The sequence below is a fragment of the Heptranchias perlo genome, chromosome 16 (genome assembly GCF_035084215.1).
Source record: "Heptranchias perlo isolate sHepPer1 chromosome 16, sHepPer1.hap1, whole genome shotgun sequence".
In the NCBI taxonomy this organism is placed as follows: domain Eukaryota; kingdom Metazoa; phylum Chordata; class Chondrichthyes; order Hexanchiformes; family Hexanchidae; genus Heptranchias; species Heptranchias perlo.
The window spans coordinates 63,138,611-63,166,484 of NC_090340.1; the positions used below are offsets into that span (position 1 = coordinate 63,138,611).

Sequence of the window (27,874 nt, forward strand, 5' to 3'; positions counted from 1 at the left end):
TGACTACACTTCAAAAGTACTTCAATGGCTGTAAAGTGCTTTGGGACGTCATGAGGTCATGAAAGGCGCTATATAAATGCAAGTCTTTCTTTCTTGTACTTATCCCAAGTGGCTGCACTTCATGTGTGAGCCCAGGCAGGCTATTTGTCTTCAAGTGATAGCCACAGATTTCCAGAAGTGATAAGTGGTCAGCCATCAGGAGCAGGCTGATTTTTTCATTCCCCAGCCCAGGAGCGCCGAGACCGTAACTGGCCGAGGTTAGTTATTGAACCTGGGACCCACTGCTGTGTCCGGCTCAGTACTACTACATTTACCTGCTGAGCCACAGTGGCAGGTTGAGGCCATCACCAGCTGCAATAATTACACGAGGAAATGGGGATAACGTGGAACAGCTGGATAATTTTCACCTGTTGAAACATGAACAATAGGAAGGCAAATGGCATGCTGGCCTTTATTTCAAGGGAGTTGGAGTATAAGAGTAAGGAGGTCTTACTACAATTGTCCAGGGCTTTGGTGAGACCTCACCTGGAGTACTGTGTACAGTTTTGGTCTCCTTATCTAAGGAAGGATATATTTGCTTTAGAGGCAGTGCAATGAAGGTTCACTAGATTGAATCCTGAGATGAGAGGGTTGTCCTATGAGGAGAGATTGAGTAGAATGGGCCTATACTCTCTGGAGTTTAGAAGAATGAGAGGTGATCTCATTGAAGCATATAAGATTCTGAGAGGGCTTGACAGGGTAGATGCTGACTGGAGAGTCTAGAACTAGGGGGCATACTCACAGGACAAGGGGTCGGACATTTAAGACTGAGATAAGGAGGAATTTCTTCACTCAGAGTTGTGAATCTTTGGAATTCTCTACCCCAAAGGGTTGTGGATGCTCAGTTGTTGAGTATATTCAAGGCTGAGAATTTGGACTTTAAATGAATCAAAGGATATGGGGATCGAGCGGGAAAGTGGAGTTGAGGTCGAAGATCAGCCATGATCTTATTGAATGACAGAGCAGTCTCGAGGGGCCGTATGGCCTGCTCCTGCTCCTATTTATGTTCTGATTTGTCACCATTTTGTTCTGAACGATTCTGCTTCCCCCCTAATGAGTCAGTTCATAACTCTGCACAAACCAGGGGCTGAACATAGGACTGTCGGATCTGTGTAGCTCAGTATCACAGCAGGCCGTGTTTTTACCCACTGAGCCATGACTGTTCACCAAGTAACAAGGGGCTCAGAAAGTCTCAATGACAGTACCTTGTTGAATATTTTGACTGGATCATACCCAGTGGATCTGGCCCAGTCCTTTGTGGAGATACGTTTGATGCCACCGTCTTCATTGGAGGCTCCTGCCCTCGCTGCTGCATCCGACAGCTCCCCTACCAGGAAGCAATTCGCAAACACACTTAGGAACATAAAAGAAAAAAACACCCTATCCCCAACGCTGCCTTAGGTCCCCGATACAACACAGGCTGAACTGCAGCTGGATAGCGATGGGGAGAATCATTAAACTCATACAGCACAGAAGGAGGCCATTCGTCCCATTGTCTCTGTGCTGGCTCTTTGAAAGAGCTATCCAATTAGTCACACTCCCCTGCTCTTTCCCTGTAGCCTTGCAGATTTTTCCTTTTCAAGTATTTATCCAATTCCCTTTTGAAAGTTACTATTGAATCTGCTTCCACCGCCCTTTCAGGCAGCGCATTCCAGATCATAACTCGCAGTGTAAAAAAATGTTTCCTCATCTCCCCTCTGGTTCTTTTGCCAATCACTGTAAATCTGTGTCCTCTGGACACCGACCCTTCTGCCACTGGAAAGAGTTTAGGGAAAGAATTTTTGAAAAACACACATGGTCACGGATAGCTCAGGGAGTTTATGCGGTGAGTCATACAGACCCAGAGGGCCCCAGATTCCCACCCCAGACTGTGCCGGATTATTTGATCCCAGTGGAGTGGTGGTTGGGGTGCAACAATTAGCCAGAGCGTCACTGGGGCTAGGGAATGGGGGAGAAGTGCTCCCGATCTCCATTCAGTGCTCCAGTGGAAAGTGTGTGTGTGTGTGTGTGGCAGTAGGTGAGGATAGGCTCAGTCTTGGCTATTTTACCATCAGGGATTTCACAGCCAACAATCGAGGCTCAAACATAAACAATGACCATTTGACGATATATTGGGTTGTGACTGTCACTTGTGGAACAGTAAATGTCTCTCAGAAAGAGAGCACTAAAACGGGAGGGAGCACGGAGCACAGCCCTTAACTTCGGGTTGAACAACTGACCTAACTGGTCTGATTACAAAAGATGCCAAGTGAACTGGACAAATCCAGCAAGGAGTCAGCATATTCAGGAGAGGCATAAAATTACACAGTACAGAAACAGACCATTCTGCACAGTTGGTCTATATCAGTGTTTATGCTCCGAACGAGCCTCCTCCACCTTATTTCATCTCACCCTATCAGCATATCCTTCTATTCCTTTCTCCCTCTTGTGTTTATCAAGCTTCCCCTTAAAGCCATCTATGCTATTTGCCTCAACCACTCCATGTGGTAGCAAATTCCACATTCTCACCACTTTCTGGGTAAAGAAGTTTCTCCTCAATTCCTTAACTGATTTATTAGTGACGATCATATTTATGGCCCCTAGTTCTGGTCTCCCCCACAAGTAGAAAAATCTTCCCTACGTCTACCCTATCAAACCCTTTCATAATCTTAAAGAATTCTATCAGGTCACCCCTTAGTCTTCTTTTCAAGAGAAAAGAGCCCCAGCCTGCTCAGTCTTTCCCGATAGGCAGAGAGGAGAGAAATCAGGCATATATGTCGTGTCCTAAACTAACTTTGGAAAGGGACTATGTTCTGACGAAGAGACTACAACTTTGTTAAAGGGACCACAGTGCAGTTCTCGCACTCAGCCAGGTTGTACTTTATATCTTGCTGCTGGCCAGACTGTCACCTCTTTATGTCAGTTTATTGCGGGTTAAATTAAGGGGAACTTGCACGAGGCTCGGTCTTGTACTTACAGGCAGCCTCTGGGTCGGCTGTGTCGGGCGATACTTCCTGATCAGCATCTTCCTCTCCAAACAACTGGCTACAGAAAGAACAGAAAATATTAACACACTTCCATTTTGTGCTGGATGATCACCTGCCCTGACAGACGCATTCCCAACAGGCCAAATCCTTTCCCATCAACGTGTCGACCGTGACATTTAAAAGCAAATGAAATACCAGAAGCAAAATAGCAAGGATATGGGGTGAGAGCAGATAGCTCGGGGAAGGGAGTTAATACAGGCACGAGCGGGCTGAATGGCTTCGCCCTGCATCAAATTTTTATGATTGCTCAAAATCCCAATGGACGAAATGTGTTTATTGCACAGAATCCCAATGCATCAAGTCCTTTCTTATTGTACAGATCCAATGCATAGGTTCACTAACACCTTTTGAGGCCACACTAAAAAGTAATGTGAATATTTTCTTAAAAAAATATTTGGTCTCAGGATGTGAGCGATGCTGGAATGGCCATTTATTGCCTCTCTCTAGTTGCCCTGACAGCATTAAGGATCAACCGTGTAGTGCGGGACTGGAGTGAGATAAGAACATAAAGAGGAGCAGAAGCAGGCCATATGGCCACGCGAGCCTGCTCCGCCATTCAATCAGATCATGGCTGATCTTCAACCTCAACTCCACTTTCCTGCCCGATTCTCATATTCCCTGGAGCCCAAAAATCCATCTATCTCAGCATTAAACATACTCAACAATTCAGCATCCACAGCCCAAAGATTTCCAAACATTCACAACCCTCTGACTGAAGAAATTACTCATCTCAGTCGTGTGTGCAGTACTGTGTGCAGTTTTGGTCTCCTTACCTAAGAAAGGATATACTTGCCATAGAGTGAGTGCAGCGAACGTTCACCAGACTGATTCCTGGGATGGCAGGACTGTCGTATGAGGAGAGATTGGGTCGACTCGGCCTGTATTCACTCGAGTTTAGAAGAATGAGAGAGGATCTCATTGAAACATATAAAATTCTGACAGGGCTGGACAGACTGGATGCAGGGAGGATGTTTCCCCTGGCTGGGAGGTCCAGAACAAGGGGGTCACAGTCTCAGGATAAGGGGTAGGACATTTAGGACTGAGATGAGGAGAAATTTCTTCACTCAGAGGGTGGTGAACCTGTGAAATTCTCTACCACAGAAGGCAGTGGAGGCCAAGTCACTGAATATATTTAAGAAGGAGCTAGATAGATTTCTAGACACAAAAGGCATCAAGGGGTATGGGGAGAGCGCGGGAATATGGTTATTGAGATAGAGGATCAGCCATGATCATATTGAATGGCGGACAGGCTTGAAGGCCTACTCCTGCTCCTACTTTCTATGTTTCCATGTCTTGAACGGCCGACCCCTTATCCTGAGACTATGCCCCCCTAGTTCTAGACTCTTCAGCAAGGGGAAACAACCTCTCAGCATCTACCCTGTCAAGCCCCCTCAGAATCTTATATGTTTCAATAGATCACCTCTCATTCTTCTAAACTCCTGAGAGTATAGGCCCATTCTACTCAATCTCTCCTCATAGGACAACCCTCTCATCCCAGGATTCAATCTAGTGAACCTTGATTGCACCGCCTCTAAAGCAAATATATCCTTCCTTAGATAAGGAGACCAAAACTGTACACAGTACTCCAGGTGAGGTCTCACCAAAGCCCTGTAATAGTTGTAGCAAGACTTCCTTACTCTTATACTCCAACCCCCTTGCAATAAAGGCCGACATGCCATTTGCTTTCCTAATTGCTTGCTGTACCTGTATGCTAACTTTGTGCTTCTTGTACCAGGACACCCAGATCTCTCTGGACAACAACATTTAATAGTTTTTCATCATTTAAAAAATATTGTGTGTTTTTATTCTTCCTACCAAAGTGAATAACCTCACATTTCTCCACATTATACTCCATCTGCCACCTTCTTGCCCACTCACTTAATCTGTCTATATTCCTTTGCAGACTTTTTGTGTCCTCCTCACAGCTTACTTTCCCACCCAGCTTTTCAGTGTCAGCAAACTTGGATACATTACACTCGGTCTCTTCATCTAAGTCATTAATACAGATTGTAAATAGCTGAGGCCCAAGCACTGATCCGTGTGGCATTCTACTAGTTACTGCCTGCCAACCTAAGAATGACCCGTTTATCAACTCTTCTTAAAAGTACCTGGACCTGCACCTAAAGTGCTGTAAGCTGCAGGGTTACGAACCGGGTGCTAGAAGGTGGGATTAGAATGGGCACCTGGTTGTTCCTCGAGCCGGCGTGGACACGATGGACCGAATGGCCTCCTTCTGTGCTCTTTTTTATGGTTCTATCCCAACTCTGTTTTCTGTCCGTTAACCAATCTTCTATCCGTGCTGATATATTACCCCCAACCCCACGAGCATTACCTTGCCTAAGATGTCGACCAAACTGGGAAGAAGTAGCAGGTTCCCCTTCTTGAAGGTCATTAGTGAACTAGTCGGGTTTCTACAACAATCCGGCAGTTTTCATTGTCATTTTTTCTAGTGCCAACCCACAAATCACTAGATTTATTGAATTCAATTTTTACAATTTGCCATGGTGGGTTTTAACACTCAACCTCTGGATCACTAGTCCAGGACCTTAACCACTTGGCTATAGGGGCTGCGGCGTGTATTTGGGTCGGCTGTGGGTCCAAAGCGCCTCTAGCGCACACGGTGCCTCGCAAATTCAAAAATCCACTACTGCATTGAAAAAAAAAATCAAGCTCTCCCCCCTCCTCCAAGTCCGGTATCTGACACAAGGTGTACAATCCACAGACGTGTACAAAGCAAGCCCGAAGCACACACATTGTCAACCATTTCATCTTAGTTATGCAGACACACGCGTGCGTGCCCTTCTCCCAACCGGCGCGCGCGCGCGCGCAAGCCCCCCCCCCTCCCGACCGGCACGCAACCCCCCACAACCGGCGCACGCACACACACACCGCTGCTCCTTACTTGAAGAGGTACTTTGCCCATACGATACAATGGATTGGTTCTGAAGGAGTGTTTCGGATTGTGCAACCTGGAAATGTTTTCTGTGTTGGTTTGGGCTGGCACTCGTAGCATTCTGTTACTCCCTGCAAGAAGGTGATTGACAACAGCAAATGGTAATTTCAGCAGCATCAGGACAGGTTCCAGACTCGCACTGAAACTGCCTCCGCTGTGCTATGTTTGAGAAAAGTCCGTGTACGATAAAGTGAAAGGTGACAGCTCTGAGGAAAGTTGTGCCTGTGCAATCCTCAGAGAGGACGGAACCAAGGGCGAGGACGGCAATGTCTTGGCAAGTTTTTAAATTCATCGAAGGTGCTGCAGTTTTCAAATGAACACTCAAGGATGAGGCCAATGTGGGGACTTATCCCAAAACAGGCATTTGAGAATGCACATCCAATACCAGAACCACTTCATGTTCACACCCACATTTGAGTTAGCTGATCCCGAACAGCATCAAATAGTTGGGGAACTGCAATTAGCTTCTCCTGGGGTAGAGCGAGGATATAACAACAACTTGCATTTAAACAGCGCCTTTAACGCAGCAAAATGTCCCACGGCGCTTCACAGGAGCGATTATCAGACAAAATTTGACACCAAGCCAAAGGAGGAGATATTAGGACAGGTGACTAAACTCGTGATCAAAGAGGTAGGTTTTAAAGGAGGAGAGGGAGGTAGCGAGGCAGAGAGATTTTGGGAGGGAATTCCAGAGCTTAGGGCCTAGGCAGCCAATGGTGCAGCGATTAAAATCGGGGATGCGCAAGTAGCAAGAATTGGAGAGGTGCAGAGATCTCGAAGGGTTGCTGGGCTGGAGGAGGTTACAGAGATTGGGAGGAGCGAGGCCATAGAGGGATTGGAAAACAAGGATGAGAATTTTAAAATCGAGGCATTCCTGGACCGGGAGCCAATGTAGGTCAGCGAGCACGGGGTGATGGGTGAATGGGACTTGGTGCAAATTAGGTTATGGGCAGCAGAGTTTTGGATGTGCTCAAGTTTATGGAAGGTGGAAGATGGGAGGCCGGCCAGGAGAGCATTGGAATGGTCGAGTCTGGAGGTAAAATAGGCATGGATAAGGGTTTCTGCAGATAGCTGAGGCAAGGGTGGAGACAGGCCGTGTTATGGAAATGTAAGTAGGCAGTTTTGGTGATGAGAGGATATGAGAGTCGACAGCTCATCTCAGGGTCAAATAGGATGCCAAGGTTGCGAACGGTCTGGTTCAGCCTCAGACATTGGCCAGGGAGAGAGATGGAGTCAGTGGCAAGGGAACGGAGTTTGAGCTGGGGACAATAAATCTCATGCAGAGTTCCCACTCCCCATCACCATTCAGCGATACCTGCTGGGAAGGTGCATGTACATAGTCGCTAGGTGAGGACAGCATCAAGGTTAGCCATTTCGACCTCCACCACCGACTACTCAGCCAACACTCAATTAAAACTCATATTAACTGAGGGCAGCCGGTGCCCATGGAAGCCGGACCCCAGCGAAAGTCAGCACCTTCTGGAGAGGAGCGAAGGAAATTGGGAGAAAATGTTGTTCTTTTTTAAATGAGTGATGCTCGATACCTTTTTGATGACAGTGACTTGGCCGAGGTATCCTGCAGTCCCACTCTCTATAAGAGGAATGTCAGCAGCTAAACACATTCTATTCACGTGGTTACGGGCAGCTGGAGAAATAAAATAGATCGAACGGATGCGACATTAGGGGTCTGTAAATTACGACCGTGAAGCAGCAATTGCTGTTCGTTCAAGCAACCGAACATGCAGGTAATCTAAACAAAACGTACCACACAGTTCATGTTTGTAATCTGAGAGAGTTCTGTCCCAGTACAGACTGGGAGAGAGTTTAACCATCGTGGGTTAGAGGGGAAAGAACGCTAGACTGTTCCAACACCAAGTGATCCTGGCCCAGGACAGAGACAGCTGTGTTGCTCTGTGCCAGTGCACAGCTGGAGGTCACTGTCCTACACACTGTAAATACTTCTCCCCTCAAGTTAGCTGCTCCTTTAACACAATGAGCGTGAGTATTGCTGTCTGCTGAAATCCAGCTGGTGAACTTGTGGGCCAGTCACGTACAGAACTTTGACTCGGTGAGAAATTGTTACACAGCCTGAAACCACAAGAGGAAGCCGTTGCACTGATCTCACCATTCCCATCACGCTGCTGGCAACGGAAACATTCTGAACGGCCTCTCGATTCTGGCAATTTCTGAGCCGAATGACCGTTAACATTTGCTTCCCCGATGGCTCCTTGGTTAAGGCAGCGACTCATTGAGCCACACAGATCGGGAAGCTCCCAGGTTCGAGCTCAGTTGGTCTCATTCAAGGCAGGAGCGGGAGTTCTACAACTGCCCTCAGTGCCCTGGATTAGGGAGAGGGAAAGTATAATTTTCTTTTTACACAAACTTTGGTTGTAGTCCCTTGAGTTTAGAAGGTTGAGGGGTGACCTGATCGAGGTGTTTAAAATGATAAAGGAAAAAACGTGTTTTCACGGAGCGAGTTGTTATGATCTGGAATGCGCTGCCTGAAAGGGCGGTGGAAGCAGATTCAATAATAACTTTCAAAAGGGGGGGATTGGACAAATCATAGCATGTTATCGCACAGAAGGAGGCCATTCGGCCCATGCCAGCTCTTTGAAAGAGCTATCCAATTAGTCCCATTGCCCTGCTCTTTCCCCATAGCCTGCTAAATTTTTCACCTTCAAGTTTTTATCCAATTCCCTTTTGAAAGTTATTATTGAATCTGCTTCCACCGCCCTTTCAGGCAGCGCATTCCAGATCATAACAACTCTGTGCATAAAAAAATGTTTCCTCATGTCACCTCTGGTTCTTTTGCCAATCACCGTAAATCTGTGTCCTCTGGTGACCGACCCTCCTGCCACTGGAAACAGTTTCTCCTTATTTACTCTATCAAAACCCTTCATGATTTTGAACACTTCTATCAAATCTCCCCTTAAGCTTCTCTGTTCTAAGGAGAACAATCCCAGCTTCTCCAGATTACTGAAGTCCCTTATCCCTAGCACCATTCTAGCAAATCTCTTCTGCACCCTCTGAGGCCTTGACATCCTTCTTAAAATGCGGTGCCCAGAATTGAACACAATACTCCAGCTGAGGCCTAACCAGTGTTTTATGAAGGTTTAGCATAACATCCTTGCTTATGTACTCTGTGCTTCTATTAATAAAGCCCAGGACCCATATGCTTTTTTAATAGCCTTCTCAACCTGTCCTGCCACCTTCAGAGATTTGTGTACGTACACCCCCAGGTCTCTCTGTTCCTGCACCCCCTTTAAAATTGTACCATTTAGTTTATATTGCCTCTCTTCATTCTTCCTATCAAAATGTATCACTTCACACTTCTCTGTGTTAAATTTCATCTGCCATGTGTCTGCCCATTTCACCAGTCTGTCTCTGTCCTCCTGAAGACTGTTATTATCCTCCACATTGTTTACTATATTTGAGTTTTGTGTCATCTGCAAACTTTGAAATTATACCCTCTATACCCAAGACCAGGTCATTAATACATATCAAAAAGATCAGTGGTCCTAATACTGACCCCTGGGGTATACTTCCCTCCAGTCTAAAAAACAGACTGATTTTTGTTGGGTAAGGGCATTAAGAAATACTTGAAGGGGAAAAATTTGCAGGGCAATGGGTAAAGAGCCGGGGGGGGGGGGGGGGGGGGGGGGGGGGGGGGGTAAGGGTATCAAGGGATATGGATCAAAGGCAGGTAAATGGGCTTAAGGTACAGATCAGCCATGATGTAATAGAATGGCTCAAGGGGCTGAATAGCCTCCTCCTGTTCCTTCGATGAATGTAATGTATTTATTCATCATTTGTGTGGTCAGATCACAGTTCAGAAAGTAAATCCTGCAACTTTCCTTCCAAATCAGCAAATATCCATTGCCCTTGTTTGCGTTAGTCAACCGTCAATTACTCTTGCTGAAAACCAGCAGAGCCCAAGCCCCCGAAATCCTTACCCCTGTTATCCAGAGCATTCATCACAAGCGTAAATTGCCTGAAGAATTCCACGTTATAATCTGGGCTGCGGGGGAAGAAAAAATGAAAGGTCTCTTTTAAACAGGTTACCACACAAAAAAAATCAAGTCTACGAGCTGTTCTCTCAACAGCTCTTTCACAACTGCACTGTAAGATTCTCCTGTAATGCTGCACCATAATTCCCAACCTCTTGCTCATTGCCCCGATGGCTCAGCAAGTTGAAAGGGTAAATTTGAAGGCCTGGAGCATGGCAAGAGAGCAGAGAAACGAGCTGAAGACAGGTCGCCGTGCACTGCAGGGCTGAGATTCAAGTACCTGTAGATGGAGCTGTGACTGGAGGCTCAGTTCCACACTGCGCAGCATCTGTACTGACTGAGGCAACGGGGAGTCATCACATTGCCGTTTTTTTTACCCTGATCATTCAGGCACGGAAAACGTAACTTAACGCAAGAACAGTCAAGATGGAGAAATGGCCATTTGATCCAACAAAGCTGAGCCTGCTAGTACCGCATCAGGAACTTACAATTAGTTGACAATTTTTTTTAAAATTCATTCTCGGGATGTGGGCGTCGCTGGCATTTAATGCCGGTCCCGAGTTGCCCCTCGAGAAGGTGGTGGTGAGCCGCCTTCTTGAAGCGCTGCAGTCCGTGTGGTGAAGGTTCTCCCACAGCGCTGATAGGGAGCGAATTTTTTTTTTTTTATTCGTTCACGGGATGTGGGCGTCGCTGGCAAGGCCGGCATTTATTGCCCATCCCTAGCGAGAGATTTTTACAACTGAGTGGCTTGCTAGGCCATTTCAGAGGGCAATTAAGAATCAACCACATTGCTGTGGGTCTGGAGTCACATATAGGCCAGACCGGGTAAGGACGGCAGGTTTCCTTCCCTAAAGGACATTAGTGAACCAGATGGGTTTTTACGACAATCCGGTAGTTTCATGGCCATCATTACTGATACTAGTATTTTAATTCCAGATTTTTATTTAATTAATTGAATTTAAATTCGCCAGCCGCCGTGGCGGGATTTGAACTCGTGACTCTGGATTTTAGTCCAGGCCTCTGGATTACTAGCCCAGTAACATAACCACTACGCTACCGTACCCCTGAAAAGCAGGTATCAGTAAAAGTGACCATGAAACTGTCGGATTGTCGTTAAGAATCCAACTGGTTCATTAATGTCCTTTGGGGAAGTAAACCTGCCGTCCTTACCCGGTCTGGGCCTGTGTGTGACTCCAGTCCCCACACCAAACATGGTTGACTCTTAACTGCCCTCTGAAATGGCCTAGCAAGACACTCAGTTGTATCAAACCGTATTCAAATCTACTGCAACAATAGGGTTGTTAAAGAAGTGACTGTTAATCCAATTATCAGTCCAGAGTGCTCTGACCAGATGAACAGTGTATGTTGAGTGAGGATGCCCTCATGATACACCACAAAGCGAGTGGCAGAGGAGTTAACCAATCACCCCTTTTGAGACTTGAGCACAAAATCTAGGCTGACACTCCCAGTGTAGAGCTGAGGGAGCGCCGCGCCGTCGGAGGGGCCAGTGCTGAGGGAGCGCCGCGCCGTCGGAGGGCCAGTGCTGAGGGAGCGCCGCGCCGTCGGAGGGCCAGTGCTGAGGGAGCGCCGCGCCGTCGGAGGGCCAGTGCTGAGGGAGCGCCGCGCCGTCGGAGGGCCAGTGCTGAGGGAGCGCCGCGCCGTCGGAGGGCCAGTGCTGAGGGAGCGCCGCGCCGTCGGAGGGCCAGTGCTGAGGGAGCGCCGCGCCGTCGGAGGGCCAGTGCTGAGGGAGCGCCGCGCCGTCGGAGGGCCAGTGCTGAGGGGAGCGCCGCGCCGTCGGAGGGCCAGTGCTGAGGGAGCGCCGCGCCGTCGGAGGGCCAGTGCTGAGGGAGCGCCGCGCCGTCGGAGGGCCAGTGCTGAGGGAGCGCCGCGCCGTCGGAGGGCCAGTGCTGAGGGAGCGCCGCGCCGTCGGAGGGCCAGTGCTGAGGGAGCGCCGCGCCGTCGGAGGGCCAGTGCTGAGGGAGCGCCGCGCCGTCGGAGGGCCAGTGCTGAGGGAGCGCCGCGCCGTCGGAGGGCCAGTGCTGAGGGAGCGCCGCGCCGTCGGAGGGCCAGTGCTGAGGGAGCGCCGCGCCGTCGGAGGGCCAGTGCTGAGGGAGCGCCGCGCCGTCGGAGGGCCAGTGCTGAGGGAGCGCCGCGCCGTCGGAGGGCCAGTGCTGAGGGAGCGCCGCGCCGTCGGAGGGCCAGTGCTGAGGGAGCGCCGCGCCGTCGGAGGGCCAGTGCTGAGGGAGCGCCGCGCCGTCGGAGGGCCAGTGCTGAGGGAGCGCCGCGCCGTCGGAGGGTCAGTGCTGAGGGAGCGCCGCGCCGTCGGAGGGCCAGTGCTGAGGGAGCGCCGTGCCGTCGGAGGGCCAGTGCTGAGGGAGCGCCGCGCCGTCGGAGGGCCAGTGCTGAGGGAGCGCCAGTACTGAGGGAACGCCGCGCCGTCGGAGGGCCAGTACTGAGGGAGCGCCGCGCCGTCGGAGGGCCAGTGCTGAGGGAGCGCCGCGCCGTCGGAGGGCCAGTGCTGAGGGAGCGCCGCGCCGTCGGAGGGAGCGCCGCACTGCCGGCTTTCGGATGAGACTTTAAACCGAGGCCCTCAGGATCCCGTGGCTCCCAGAGCGGGGGAGTTCCCTCCGATCGCCTGGGCCAATATTCATCCCTCAACCAACATGACTAAAAAAATAGATTATCTGGTCATTACCACATTACTGTTGGTGGGATCTTGCTGTGCGCAAATTGGCTGTCGCGTTTCCTACATTACAACAGTGACTACAATTCAAAAGTACTTCATTGGCTGTAAAGCGCTTTTGGATGTCCTGAGGTCATGAAAGGCGCTATAGAAATGCAAGTTCTTTCTCTCTTTCTTTTAGTGTGTCGGCAGTAACAGCCACTGCCTGATCTCGGACAGAAGTACCAGATTACCCCGAGCTCAGTGCACTCTCTCACCCATCAGATTCACTGCCAGTCCCCAATTCCTCGGGTAGCACAGGAGCTCACCCAACCATCACCTTAAAAAAGAAAACACATCGTTCTGCAGACACACCCTCCACGACCCAGAACAAGGGCCGACAAAAGATAAAACTTACTTCATGATGCTGTCGTGATAAGCTGTAATTTTGGCCTCGGGGCAAAACTGTAGGGCGCTCTCCTTGGCCACCTGAAAACCAAATTAAATAGAGGGTCAAACAAAACGCAGACCAGTCCCATCCAGCCGGTAAATGATAAAACGACAGACTTGCATTTCTACAGCTCCTTTCATGACCTCAGGACTTCCCAAAACGCCTAACAGCCAATTAAGTACTATTGAAGTGTAGTCATTGTTGTAATGTAGAAAGCCCAGCAGCCAATTTGCACACAGCAAGATCCCACAAACAGCAATGAGATAGTGAGCAGATAATACTTTTTTTTTTTAAAAAGTGATGTTGGTTGATGGATAAATATTGGCCCAGTACACCGGGGAGCCCTTGCTCTTCTTCGAAATAGTGCCGTGGGATCTTTTATATCCACCTGAGAGCGCAGTCGGGGCCTCGGTTTAACGCCTCATCCCAAAGACGGCACCTCCAACAGTGCAGCACTCCCTCAGTACTGCTCTGGAAGTGTCGGCCTAGATTTTTTTGTGCACAAGTCTCTGGAGTGGGACTCGAGCCCACAACCTTATGACTACAATTCAAAAAGTAGTAATTCATTGGCTGTAAAGCGCTTTGGGACGTCCTGAGGTCGTGAAAGGTGCTATAGAAATGCAAGTCTTTTTCTCTTTCTTACTGAAAGAAGCTTAAAAAAAGGGCAGAATGAAGAAAGGCTATTCCAACAGACCGTGTACAATTCATACAGTCTCCCCAGCCTAATCTCCTCAGGGAGGCAACTGCAGGGAAACCAGTCATGGGGAGGAAACGGTGAGGTTTCTTCCTAAGCTCGAACCCTTTGCAATTACAGGGTAGCTGCCAGGTGAGAGAACCAGACAAAAATCGTCTAGCTTTATAATGCAAGATTTTTTTTTTAAAATACAGTCACGGAACATTTAAAACCCGTATTTATACAGAAGCTTTAATGTAGAATTATGTCGCAAAGCGCTTTACTGAGGCAAGGAAAATCAGATGGTGGCTGTCTCTTACCTGAGCTTTTGATTTTCCAACATGTTTCTTCTGGAAGAGAAACTGCCGATTGAGATTGCTGACATCGATCGTATCCAAATCAACCTGGAAGCAAGTGAAGGTTGACCATTACAAAGCTTAGTCTGTTCCAAAGATGGCACAAAAGTGAAGCAGATCCACAGGGTCGGAAATCATCTCTTCCCCCTACACAGTAAGTTTCCAATCTCAAACCAGACTCCAGAAGTTGTCCACAAGGGCAGAGGGGAAATTGAAAAAGAAATCAGAAGGTCTAAATCTGGAACGCCCCTCCTCCTCCTCCAATGACACCGAGAATTAGGAAATCAACGAGCGGGAGAATTCACATCCAACCAACGAGCAAGACCAGGGGGACAGGTTGATAAACAAGTTAATAAAGTTGTTTTTTAAAAAAAAATCTTAAGGGATCCCAGGGTTTATCAACTGGGACATGGAATACAAAAGCAATAAGGTAAAGATAAACCTGTACAAATCATTGGTTAGGCTAGAGTTCTAGTACAATCTAGTGTTAATTCAAAGTTGTTTATGTGCTCAAAAGTTCAAATTAAGCAATTTAATAAAGCAGCAAGGGAGGTTTTTTTTTGCACTATTTAAATTCAAGTTAACAGATAATTCTATTTAAGCAACCTTAAGGTCAAACCGTAATGTGTCGAGGTTGGGGTGTTCTACTTTAGGAAGGATGTCAAGCCCCTGGAGAGGGTACTGAAGGGATTCATTGTGATACCAGGGATGAGAAGCTTTCGATATGAGGAGAGACTAGAGAAACTGGGGCTCTTTTCATTCAAACGGAGGAGGTTAGGAGGAAATCTGATAGAGGTATTGAAAATTAGGAGGCGTTTTGATAAGGTAAATCGGGAAAAACTATTTCCACTGGTTGGTGAGCTAGCAACTAGAGGACATGAATTTAAGATCACAAAAGAACAAAGGAGAATGGTTTTATGCAGAGGGATGTTGGGACATTGAAGACCCCACCAGAGACATCGAGGGGAAGCTGAATCCAGAATAGCTTTCAAAAGGGAAAAGGGTATGGGGAAAATGGCAGGGAATAGGATTAAGGGGATGATGGTTCTAGCAGAGAGCCAGCTTTGGTGCAATGGGCCAAATGGAATGAACAGGGAGAAAGGAGGAAAAAAAGTTACATTTATATAGTGCCTTATCACATTGTCACTGTCTCAAAGTGTTTCATATAATGAAGCACTTTTGGAGTGCAGTTAGTGCTCTGTCAGCAGCAGACAATCTGCACAACAGTAACTGCACTTTCATGTGATAAAACGCAATGTAATTGTTTATTTCTTCTTTACCTTTGTCCCTGATTATTCCAGCTCCTTCTGCTGCTCTTACGGAACGTTCCATCTGCCGCCATTATAAGCAAAAGTACTCAGGGTCCAAAAGTAAGTAGTTTGTCGGAGCGAAACCTATACATTTGGCAAAGCCGCAAATCCAAAGCCACTGTGATCAGTCTGAAGGCAGTGGAAGTGAAAGTCAATGTCAGCTCATCCAGGGATGTCCGCCGTGGCTCAGTGGGCAGCACTCTCGCCTGAGTCAGAAGGTGGGTTCAAGCCTCACTCCAGAGACTTGAGCACATAATCCAGGCTGGCACTCCCAGAGCAGTACTGAGGGAGTGCCGCACTGTCAGAGGTGCCATCTTTCAGACGAGACGTTAAACCAACGTTTGCCCTCTCGGGTGGATGTGAAAGATCCCGTGCGCCAGCCTGGATTATGTGCTCAAGTCTCGAGAGTGGGGCTTGAACCCACGACCTTCTGACTCAGAGGTGAGAGCGCGACCAACTGAGCCAAACTGACACTGGAGGCTGGAAGTGACACTCAACCAATGCAGAGCAGCAATCAACAAAGCCAATAGAATGTTGAATTATACAGTCAAAAAAAGACTAGAATAAAAGTCACAGCGAGTGGTTATGATCTGGAATGCACTGCCCTACGGGGTGGTGGAGGCAGGTTCAATCATGGCCTTCGAAAGGGAACTGGATAAGTACTTGAAAGGAAAAAATTTGCAGGGCGATGGGGATAGGGCGAGGGAGTGGGACGAGCTGGATTGCTCTTGCATAGAGCCAGCGTGGACTCGATGGGCCAAATGGCCTCCTTCCGTGCGGTAACCTTTCTATGATTCTAAGTTCTGATCAAACCGTACAGAGCTCTGGTCAGACCACACCTTCAGAACTGTGTCCAGCTCTGGTCACAGAGACACAAGGGAGACAGAGGAGAGAAGAGCTCGGAAAGGAGGCAACTGAGACATGACCTTATAGAGGAATAAAAGATAGTTAAGTAAAATGGAGCAGGTAAGTCTGGAATATTGCAATAGTAGGACAAGGGGACAGACACAAACTCATCAAAGGTAAATTTTGGACTGATAATCAGGAAATTCTTCACACAAAGACCAACCAACACTTGGAACGGACATACCAGGGAGAGCAGTGGAGACCAAAACCCCAGAATAATTTAACAACTGGATGGTGCAATGGGGGTGGGGGGGGGGGGAATGAATTTAGATGGACCGAACGGCCTTCCTCATCTGTGACCGGGGGACTGAAGAGTCCGGGAAAGTAGGACGAGACCGCGAAAGGACCTTAAATACAACGTGTTGAGGGGATGGGGAGCCAGCGAGGATGGGTGAGCTGGGCTGGGCAGGGCAGGGCAGGGTCTGGGTGGCGGTAGTCACTGTGGGAGTGTTGGCAGCTCAAACTCTCTCGTCTCCCACTGGCCCCAAACACCGGTTTAGCTGAATATCCCCACTGGAGGATTTTTGGCCCCCTGGATCCCAGCACCTTCCCCTCCTGCCTTGGAGCTGGGGAACACAGGCCTGAGCTCCTACACTGTACCCTCAGTATCCTTGTCCGGGCACATTCACCCCCCAGACCGGGCACATTCACCCCCCAGACCGGGCACATTCACCCCCCCCAGACCGGGCACATTCACCCCCCCCAGACCGGGCACATTCACCCCCCCCCAGACCGGGCACATTCACCCCCCCCCAGACCGGGCACATTCACCCCCCCCCAGACCGGGCACATTTACCCCCCCCCACAGACCGGGCACATTCACCCCCCCCCACAGACCGGGCACATTCACCCCCCACCAGACCGGGCACATTCACCCCCCCCCCCCCCCACTGACCGGGCACATTCACCCCCCACCAGACCGGGCACATTCACCCCCCACCAGACCGGGCACATTCACCCCCCCCCAGACCGGGCACATTCACCCCCCCCCAGACCGGGCACATTCACCCCCCCCCAGACCGGGCACATTCACCCCCCCCAGACCGGGCACATTCACCCCCCCCCAGACCGGGCACATTCGCCCCCCCCCCCCCAAGACCAGGCACATTCACCCCCCCCCCCCAGACCGGGCACATTCACCCCCCACAGACCGGGCACATTCACCCCACCCCCCTCCCACAGACTGACTGGGCACATTCACCCCCCCCCACAGACCGGGCACATTCACCCCCCCCACTGACCGGGCACATTCACCCCCCCCCCCCACTGACCGGGCACATTCACCCCCCCCCCCCACTGACCGGGCACATTCACCCCCCCCCCCCACTGACCGGGCACATTCACCCCCCCCCCCCACTGACCGGGCACATTCACCCCCCCCCCCCACTGACCGGGCACATTCACCCCCCCCCCCCCACTGACCGGGCACATTCACCCCCCCCCCCCACTGACCGGGCACATTCACCCCCCCCCCCCACTGACCGGGCACATTCACCCCCCCCCCCCACTGACCGGGCACATTCACCCCCCCCACTGACCGGGCACATTCACCCCCCCCCCCACTGACCGGGCACATTCACCCCCCCCCCCACTGACCGGGCACATTCACCCCCCCCCCCACTGACCGGGCACATTCACCCCCCCCCCCACTGACCGGGCACATTCACCCCCCCCCCCACTGACCGGGCACATTCACCCCCCCCCCACTGACCGGGCACATTCACCCCCCCCCCCACTGACCGGGCACATTCACCCCCCCCCACAGACTGACCGGGCACATTCACCCCCCCCCCCCCACTGACCGGGCACATTCACCCCCCCCCCCCACTGACCGGGCACATTCACCCCCCCCCCCACTGACCGGGCACATTCACCCCCCCCCCACAGACTGACCGGGCACATTCACCCCCCCCCAGACCGGGCACATTCACCCCCCCCAACTGACCGGGCACATTCACCCCCCCCCCACTGACCGGGCACATTCACCCCCCCCCACAGACTGACCGGGCACATTCACCCCCCCCCAGACCGGGCACATTCACCCCCCCCAACTGACTGGGCACATTCACCCCCCCCCCAGACCGGGCACATTCACCACCCCCCCAGACCGGGCACATTCACCCCCCCCCACAGACTGACCGGGCACATTCACCCCCCCCCCAGACCGGGCACATTCACCCCCCCCAACTGACCGGGCACATTCACCCCCCCCCACAGACTGACCGGGCACATTCACCCCCCCCCCAGACCGGGCACATTCACCCCCCCCACAGACTGACCGGGCACATTCACCCCCCCCCACAGACTGACTGGGCACATTCACCCCCCCCCCAGACCGGGCACATTCACCACCCCCCCAGACCGGGCACATTCACCACCCCCCCAGACCGGGCCTCATTGCCTGGGTACATAAACACCCACTGCCCGGGGCCCCATTTCCCGGGCATAATCACACCCCCTGCCCGGGACCCTTATGCGGCCTCTCTACCCATTTGGCGCTTAAAGCCCGGTTCAAACCCCGCGGCGAGACCCAGGCCCGGGGCCGACCCCCCGGTCACACCATCCCGCCAGACCGTGGCGCCGAGGCCGCACTCGCTGCTGCTCCGACCTCCTGGAGCTGAGGTAAGTCGGTGGGTCCCCGGAACGCGGGACCCCGTGGCCCTGCCGGCGCCTCATCCCCGGCCTTTCCCGCCCCCCTCGCCTGCCCGCCCGGCCGGCCGGCCGGCCTTCCCCGCCACCTCGGCTTCTCCGTTCCTTACCACCTCGATGTCCCTGAAGCCGCCGAGGACCAGGTTTTTGAGGAGTTCGCAGCCGATGCCGCCGGCGCCCACCACCAGCAACCGGCACTGGGACAACCGCTCCGACAGAGCGCGGGAGAGCGGGCCGACCAGCGCCATCTTAACACAGCCAAAGGCCCCGGGTCGGGGCAACGCTCGCCGAGGCAAAGTCCGGGGCTCGATCGCGGCCTCCGGCTGCAGCGCCGCCCACAGGCTCCGCTAACGGGACCTCCCGCCCACAGGCTCCGCTAACGGGGACCTCCCGCCGCAGCGCCGCCCACAGGCTCCGCTAACGGGGACCTCCCGCCGCAGCGCCGCCCACAGGCTCCGCTAACGGGACCTCCCGCCCACAGGCTCCGCTAACGGGGACCTCCCGCCGCAGCGCCGCCCACAGGCTCCGCTAACGGGACCTCCCGCCCACAGGCTCCGCTAACGGGACCTCCCGCCCACAGGCTCCGCTAACGGGGACCTCCCGCCGCAGCGCCGCCCACAGGCTCCGCTAACGGGACCTCCCGCCCACAGGCTCCGCTAACGGGACCTCCCGCCCACAGGCTCCGCTAACGAGACCTCCCGCCGCAGCGCCGCCCACAGGCTCCGCTAACGGGACCTCCCGCCCACAGGCTCCGCTAACGAGACCTCCCGCCGCAGCGCCGCCCACAGGCTCCGCTAACGGGACCTCCCGCCCACAGGCTCCGCTAACGGGACCTCCCGCCCACAGGCTCCGCTAACGGGGACCTCCCGCCCACAGCAACAACAGCACAGAAAGAGGCCATTCGGCCCATCAGGTCTATGCCCCACCCTCCCTCCTTCATCTCACCCTATCAGCAGATCCTTCTATTCCTTTCTCCCTCATTTACTTATCAAGCTTCCCCTTAAATGCAAATAAGTTTCTCCTGAATTCCCTATTGGATTTATTAGTGACTATTTTATATTTATGGCCTCTAGTTTTGATCTCCCCCACAAGTGGAAACATTTTCTCTCTCAAACCCTTTCATTATCCTAAAGACCTCTATCAGGTCACCCCTCAGTCTCCCGGAGCCCCAGCCGGTTCAGCCTTACCTGATAAGGATGTCCTCTCCATTCTGGTATCGTCCTTGTGAGTTTTTATTTACACCTTCTCCAATGTCTCTATATCCTTTTTATAATATGGAGACCAGAACTGTTCACAATACTCCAAGTGTGGTCTAACCAAGGTTCTATACACATTTAACATAACTTCTCTGCTTTTCAATTCTATCCCTTTAGAAATGAAACCTAATCCTTGATTTGCCTTTTTTATGGCCTTATTAACCTGCGTCGCTGCTTTTAGTGATTTGTGTATCTGTACCCCCAGATCCCTTTGCTCCTCTATCCCGTTTGGACTCTTATTATCCAAGCAGTGTGTGGCCCCCTCATTCTTCCTACCAAAATGCACCACCTCACACTTATCAATATTGAAATTCACCTTGCGTTTATATAGCACCTTTATTGTAGTAAAACATCCCAAAATGCTTCACAGGAGCGATTATCAAACAAAATTTGACACCAAGCCACATGAGGAGATATTAGGACAGGTGATCAAAAGCTTGGTCAAAGAGGTAGGTTTTAAGGAGCATCTTAAAGGAGAGAGAGGTAGAGGCGGAGAGGTTTAGGGAGGGAATTCCAGAGCTTAGGGCCTAGGCAGCTGAAGGCACGGCCGCCAATGGTGGAGCGATGGAAATCGGGGATGCGCAGAGACCAGAATTGAAGGAGCGCAGAGATCTCAGAGGGTTGTAGGGGCTGAAGGAGGTTACAGAGATAGGGAGGGTCGAGGCCATGGAGGGATTTGAAAACAAGGATGAGAATTTTAAAACTGAGGTGTTCCTGGACCGGGAGCCGATGTAGGTCAGCGAGCACAGGGGGTGATGGGAGAACGGGACTTGGTGCGAGTTAGGTTACGGGCAGCAGAGTTTTGGATGAGCTCAAGTTTACAGAGGGTGAAAGATGGGAGGCCAGCCAAGAGAGTATTGGGATGGTCCAGTCTAGAGGTAACAAAGGCATGGATGAGGGTTTCAGCAGCAGATGAGCAGAGATGGGCAATGTTATGAATGTACCAGTAACAGGACCTCCCACAGCAGCGTCACCTACAGGTACCATTAATAGGACCTCCACCGTAGCTTCACCTCTGCGTAGAAGCAATATACAACTTTCTTCAAAATGGGGGTAGATTGAAGGTACTTTGTTGGCTCCCCCACGAGCTCAGCTGGTTCAGGTAGGGTTGCCAACTCTGGCTGGATATATTCCTGGAGGTTTCATCACATGACCTCCTCCCTTCAACAGTCCCGCCCCCTAGGCTCCACCCATTGGTCACCCAACATGCCCATCCACGCGGTGCCCCTCGAGCCTGCTCCGCCATTCAATCAGATCATGGCTGATCTTCAACCTCAATTCCACTTTCCTGCCCGATCCCCATATCACTTGATTCCCCTAGAGTCCAAAAATCTATCGATCTCAACCTTGGAATATACTCAACGACTCAGCTTCCACAGCCCTCTGGGGTAGAGAATTCCAAAGATTCACCACCCTCTGAGTGAAGAAATTCCCTCTCATCTCAGTCCTAAATGGCCCAACCCCTTATCTTGAGACTATGTCCCCTAGTTCTAGACTCTCCAGCCAGGGGAAACAGCCTCTCAGCATCTACCCTGTCAAGCCCCCCTCAGAATCTTATATGTTTCAATGAGATCACCTCTCATTCTTCCAAACTCCAGAGAGTATAGGCCCATTCTACTCAATCTCTCCTAACATCTGTGGTGGGTAAAATTTTGGAGTCTATTATTAAGGAGACAGTAGCGGAACATTTGGATAAACATAATTTAATAGGACAAAGTCAGCATGGCTTTATGAAGGGGAAGTCATATCTGACAAATTTGCTTGAGTTCTTTGAGGACATAACGTACAGGGTGGATAAAGGGGAACCAGTGGACATAGTGTATTTAGACTTCCAGAAGGCATTCGACAAGGTGCCACATAAAAGATTATTGCTCAAGATAAAGAATCACTGGATTGGGGGTAATATTCTGGCATGGGTGGAGGATTGGTTATCTAACCGGAAGCAGAGAGTTGGGATAAATGGTTCATTCTTGGACTGGCAACCAGTAGCCAGTGGTGTTCCGCAGGGGTCGGTGCTGGGTCCCCAACTCTTTACAATCTATATTAATGATTTGGAGGAGGGGACCGAGTGTAACGTATCAAAGTTTGCAGATGATATAAAGATGGGAGGGAAGGTAGAGAGTGAGGAGGACATAAAAAACCTACATGGGGATATAGACAGGCTGGGTGAGTGGGCGGAGATTTGGCAGATGCAATACAATATTGGAAAATGTGAGGTTATGCACTTTGGCACGAAAAATCAGAGAGCAAGTTATTATCTTAATGGTGAGAAACTGGAAAGTACTGCAGTACAAAGGGATCTGGGGGTCCTAGTGCAAGAAAATCAAAAAGTTAGTATGCAGGTGCAGCAGGTGATCAAGAAGGCCAACAGAATGTTGGCTTTTATTGCTCGGGGGATAGAATATAAAAACAGGAAGGTATTGCTGCAGTTATATAAGGTATTGGTGAGACCGCACCTGGAATACTGCGTACAGTTTTGGTGTCCATACTTAAGAAAAGACATACTTGCTCTCGAGGCAGTGCAAAGAAGGTTCACTCGGTTAATCCCAGGGATGCGGGGGTGGACATATGAGGAGAGGTTGAGTAGAGTGGGACTCTACTCATTGGAGTTCAGAAGAATGAGAGGCGATCTTATTGAAACATATAAGATTGTGAAGGGGCTTAATCGGGTGGATGCGGTAAGGATGTTCCCAAGGATGGGTGAAACTAGAAGTAGGGGGCATAATCTTAAAATAAGGGGCTGCTCTTTCAAAACTGAGATGAGGAGAAACTTCTTCACTCAGAGGGTAGTAGATCTGTGGAATTTGCTGCCCCAGGAAGCTGTGGAAGCTACATCATTAAATAAATTTAAAACAGAAATAGACAGTTTCCTAGAAGTAAAGGGAATTAGGGGTTACGGGGAGCCGGCAGGAAATTGGACATGAATTTAAATTTGAGGTGAGGATCAGATCAGCCATGATCTTATTGAATGGCGGAGCAGGCTCGAGGGGCCGATTGGCCTACTCCTGCTCCTATTTCTTATGTTCCTCATAGGACAATCCTCTCATCTAAGGCAAGTATATCCTTCCTTAGACAAGGAGACCAAAACTGTACGCTGTACTCCAGGTGAGGTCTCACCAGAGCCCTGTACAATTGCAGAAAGACCTCCTTACTCTTATACTCCAATCACATGAGCCCTTATATTGGGTAACAACCTTTTGTGAGGCACCTTATCAAATGCCTTTTGAAAATCCAAATATGCTACATCCACTGGTTCCCCTTTAACTACCTTGCTAGTTACATCCTCTCCTGGATTTTTGCTCCCTGTAGTGTCTTGGAGATTAATCTTCAATTCCTGGAGACTCCAGGACAATCCTGGAGGGTTGGCAACTCTAGGTTATGGTAATGATTCAATAAACTACATGGATCAGGGGGACCCCAGTCTACAATGAGTTAGATGATTGCAGCAATAAGGGAGCTACAATTAATCATTAATAATTAATTAAAATATTTATTATTTACTAATTTCCACTGATAACTTCCCAACTTTGAAGAATTTTCCAATTGTTTTCTTAGCAAAAATCAGGTGGTAGCACTTTTCCGTCCAAGTCAGAAGGTCATGGGGTCAAGTCCCACTCCAGGAGACTTGAGCACAAAATCTAAGCTGACACTCCCAGTGCCAGTACTGAGGCAGGTGACGTCTTAGAAGAGTAGGGAGTTCTCCTGATGTCCTGGACAACATTTATCCATCAACCAACACCACCGAAACAGATTAACCGGCGATTTATCTCATTGGTGTTGGTGGGCCTTTGCTGTCTGCAAATAGGTGTCACGTTTGCCCACACAAGTGACAAAAAGGGAGCGAGGGACAGGATAAACCGTCACTTAGAAAGGCACGGAGTAATCAAGGACAGTCAGCATGGATTTGTTAAGGGAAGGTTGTGTCTGACTAACTTAATTGAATTTTTTGAGGAGGTAACAAGGAGGGCCGATGAGGGTAGTGCGTTTGATGTCGTCTACATGGATTTTAGAAAGGCTTTTGACAAGGGCCCACATGGTAGACTGGTCAAAAAAGTAAAAGCCCATCGGACCCAAGGGAAAGTGGCAAGTTGGATCCAAAATTGACTCAGTGGCAGGAAGCAAAGGGTAATGGTCGACGGACGTTTTTGTGACTGGAAGGCTGTTTCCAGTGGGGTTCCGCAGGGCTCAGTACGAGGTCCCTTGCTTTTTGTGGTATATATTAATGATTTGGACCTAAATGTAGGTGGGCATGATTAAGAGGTTTGCAGATGATACAAAAATTGGCCGTGTGGTTGAGTGAGGAGGAAAGCTGTAGACTGCAGGAAGATATCAATGGACTGGTCAGGTGGGCAGAAAAGTGGCAAATGGAATTCAATCCAGAGAAGTGGGAGGTAATGCATTTGGGGAGGGCAAACAAGGCAAGGGAAGACACAATAAATGGGAGGATACTGAGAGGTGTAGAGGAAGTGAGAGACCTTGGAGTGCATGTCCACAGATCCCTGAAGGTAGCAGGACCGGTAGATAAGGTGGTTAAGAAGGCGTACAGGATACTGTCCTTTATTAGCCGAGGCATAGAATATAAGAGCAGGGAGGTTATGCTGGAACTGTATAAAACACTGGTTAGGCCACAGCTTGAGTACTGTGTACAGTTCTGGTCACCACATTACAGGAAGGATGTGATTGCACTAGAGAGGGTGCAGAGGAGATTCATGAGGATGTTGCCAGAACTGGAGAATTTTAGCAATGAGGAAAGATTGAATAGGCTGGGGTTGGAACAGAGGAGGCTGAGGGGTGATTTAATTGAGGTGTATAAAATTATGAGGGGCCTCGATAGAGTGGATAGGGAGGACCTATTTTCCTTAGCAGAGGGGTCAATAACCAGGGGGCATAGATTTAAAGTAATTGGTAGAGGATTAGAGGGGAGCTGAGGAGAAATCTTTTCACCCAGAGGGTGGTGGGGGTCTGGAACTCACTGCCTGAGAGGGTGGGAGAGGCAGAAACCCTCAACTCATTTAAAAAGTACCTGGATGTGCACTTGAAGTGCCGTAACCTACAGGGCTACGGACCAAGTGCTGGAAAGTGGGATTAGGCTGGGTGGCTCATTTTCGGCCGGCACGGACACGATGGGCCGAATGGCCTCCTTCTGTGCCGTAAATTTTCGATGATTCTAACACCTTGAAAGTACTTCAGTGGCTGTAAAGAGCTTTGGGGCGTCCCGAGGAAGTGATAGGTTCTATATAAAGGCATGTCCTTTCTTTCTGAAAATTCCTCCAGTGAGAGCTTGGTTATTGAGTGTCCGCAAGATATTTTGAGTGTTTTGGGGAGAAACATAACAACCGGGACCTATTCTGTCCTCACCTCGACTCCCCAACGCAAGCACGTTCCAGGAAGAGTCACTGAAGAGCGAGCCTGGCTGGTCACTTTTAGCCTGCCCAAACCCATTGTGACCAACGGTACCATTCCCACCTCCTGTTCCAGCTGAGACCAGCTAACTCAGCAGGTAGAATGGGTGAACCTTCCTGATCGGTAAGGCTCAGTACCACACCAGGCACTGCGTTGACCCAATGATCTTTTGGGGACCCCGTAAGACGACGTTAGGAGATCCTCACAGGTCTCAATCACACAAAGCACTTTGTAGGAGGTCACTTCGATAACAGAACAACACTAGCAGAGGGCTCAGGTTGGCCACAGAAAGGAACCTCAGAAGCCTTGGGGGCGAAGTGCGGGAGTATAGAGTGCCATGGGATCTTTAGTGTCCATCTTAAGAGAGAGACAGGGCCCGAGTGACATCTCTTCTGAAGAACAGCAGTTCACACAATGCAGTAACCTTTAGTGCTGCACTGGGAGTGTCAGCCCGGATTATGTACTCAAGTCCTGGGGTGGGATTTTGAACCCACGACCTTTTGGCTGAAGAGGCGAGAGTGGTGACAACTGAGCCAAGTTCTCACATGGATGAGAGGTTTGAAGCTCAGGATCAAACAAAACATGGTCAGGTTCAGCCTGAGAGAGCAGGCTGGGGGTGGGGGGAAAGGGGGAGGGAGAATTGGGAGGGGTTGTTGTTCGGGGCTGGGGTGAATAATTTTGACAGTAGCCACACGAGATGACTTTGAGATCCAATGACACTCGAGAACTCGACACCGTCCAGGACAAATCAGTCCGCTTGATTGGCAGCCCATCCACCGGCGCACCGTGTACCATCCACAGGATGCCCTGCAGCAACTCGACAAGGCTTCTTGTACCACCAAGAAGGACAAGGGCAGCAGGTGCATGGGAACACCACCAACTCCAAATTCCCCTCCGATACCATCCCGACTTGGAAACACATCGCCGTTCCTTCATCGTCGCTGACCACCAGCGATGCCCTCGTCCCAAAAATGAATTTTTAAAATTGCGTCACCTCTCCAGACTCATGTTTTAACCTCAACTTTTCTTTTCCCAATGATTCTCCTCGAAGGGCGATTATTGAACATCCTCATTAATCAAAGCTGTGATTTATTTCGTATCGCTGAGCTTACAACAGTAGGCACTTGTGTATCTCTCCTTTCACTCCAGTGCAGCGTCGAGGGAGTGCTGCACTGTTGGAGGCGCCGTCCCTCAGATGAGACGTTAAACCGAGGCCCCACCTGCCCCACTCAGGTGGATGTTAAAAAAAATCCCACACCGGTGACTGCATTTCAAAAGCAAACTATTGGCTGGAAAACACTTTGGGACGTCCTGAGGATGTGAGAAGATGTTTCTTTCACATGTTTTGGGGAAATTTCTTTTAATCACCAACTGCATTTGAGGCTTCTTAACTTTAATTCCGCATCCTCTCATTCTGCGTCCTCTCAGCGATTAGGATCGAGACCATGTCCTTTCTCCAATACTGACAAAATCAGCCCTGCAAATCTCTCATCAGAACCTGAGAGTCCCAGAATTAGCCTCATCGCTCTCCTTGGGTATAACAATAACGAAAGGTAAAGGATCAATCTTTGCCCCACCTATCTCATTCACACCGTCATCACCTCTGGACTTGATTTCTCCAACATTCTCCTCGTCAGCCTCTTGATCTCGATTCCCCCTAAACTCCAAATCCCGCACTCTCCCTCCCCAACCTCACGTCACCTCCTGCGTACTCCAACCCTGGACTCCTGTCCCTCCACTCCACTCCACTCCACTCCCCCTTCAGTGATAAGAGCCTTCAGCCTTCGCAGCCCCATCCTCTGTCAATCGTTCCTTAAACCCGCCCCCAGCCTCCTTGATTTCCCTCTCCGCCTTTGAAAGACTCTTGAAAACCCTTCTCCCCAACCAAGCCTTCAGTCACCTCTCCTAAATCTCCTGTCAACACTCAGGCTTTGTTTTGTCGTCTGTGAAATACCAAAAATGGTGTCATTTCTATTTAAACACAACAACGGTTCGAATTTAAAATTCTCAGCCTTGTTTTCAAATCCCTCCATGGCCCTCGCCCCTCCCTATCTCTGTAACCTCCTCCAGCCCCACTCCCCCAGCCCCACACCTCCGAGATCACTGCGCTAAAAACCCCACCCTTCTTCCCCCCCCTTCACGCTCCAAACCCCATGCCCCTCCCCCCCTAGCCGAAGTCCCTC

The 27,874-nt window shown here is 50.5% G+C and overlaps 1 protein-coding gene across 1 annotated transcript in view; it reads right to left on the reverse strand.

Annotated features, from left to right (window-relative positions):
• The window catches only part of uba2 (ubiquitin-like modifier activating enzyme 2), a 39,071-nt gene extending 19,758 nt beyond the window's left edge, over window positions 1-19,313 (reverse strand). The window contains exons 1-8 of the mRNA XM_067998198.1: window positions 19,143-19,313; window positions 14,132-14,215; window positions 13,106-13,176; window positions 9,972-10,036; window positions 7,563-7,663; window positions 5,968-6,089; window positions 2,996-3,063; window positions 1,245-1,366 (exon numbers count right to left, since the gene is read on the reverse strand). Of these exons, the coding sequence (XP_067854299.1) occupies window positions 1,245-1,366; window positions 2,996-3,063; window positions 5,968-6,089; window positions 7,563-7,663; window positions 9,972-10,036; window positions 13,106-13,176; window positions 14,132-14,215; window positions 19,143-19,280 (771 nt within the window). The 5' untranslated portion in view covers window positions 19,281-19,313. The remainder of the gene's footprint in view (window positions 1-1,244; window positions 1,367-2,995; window positions 3,064-5,967; window positions 6,090-7,562; window positions 7,664-9,971; window positions 10,037-13,105; window positions 13,177-14,131; window positions 14,216-19,142) is intronic.
• Between the last annotated feature and the right edge of the window lie 8,561 nt (window positions 19,314-27,874).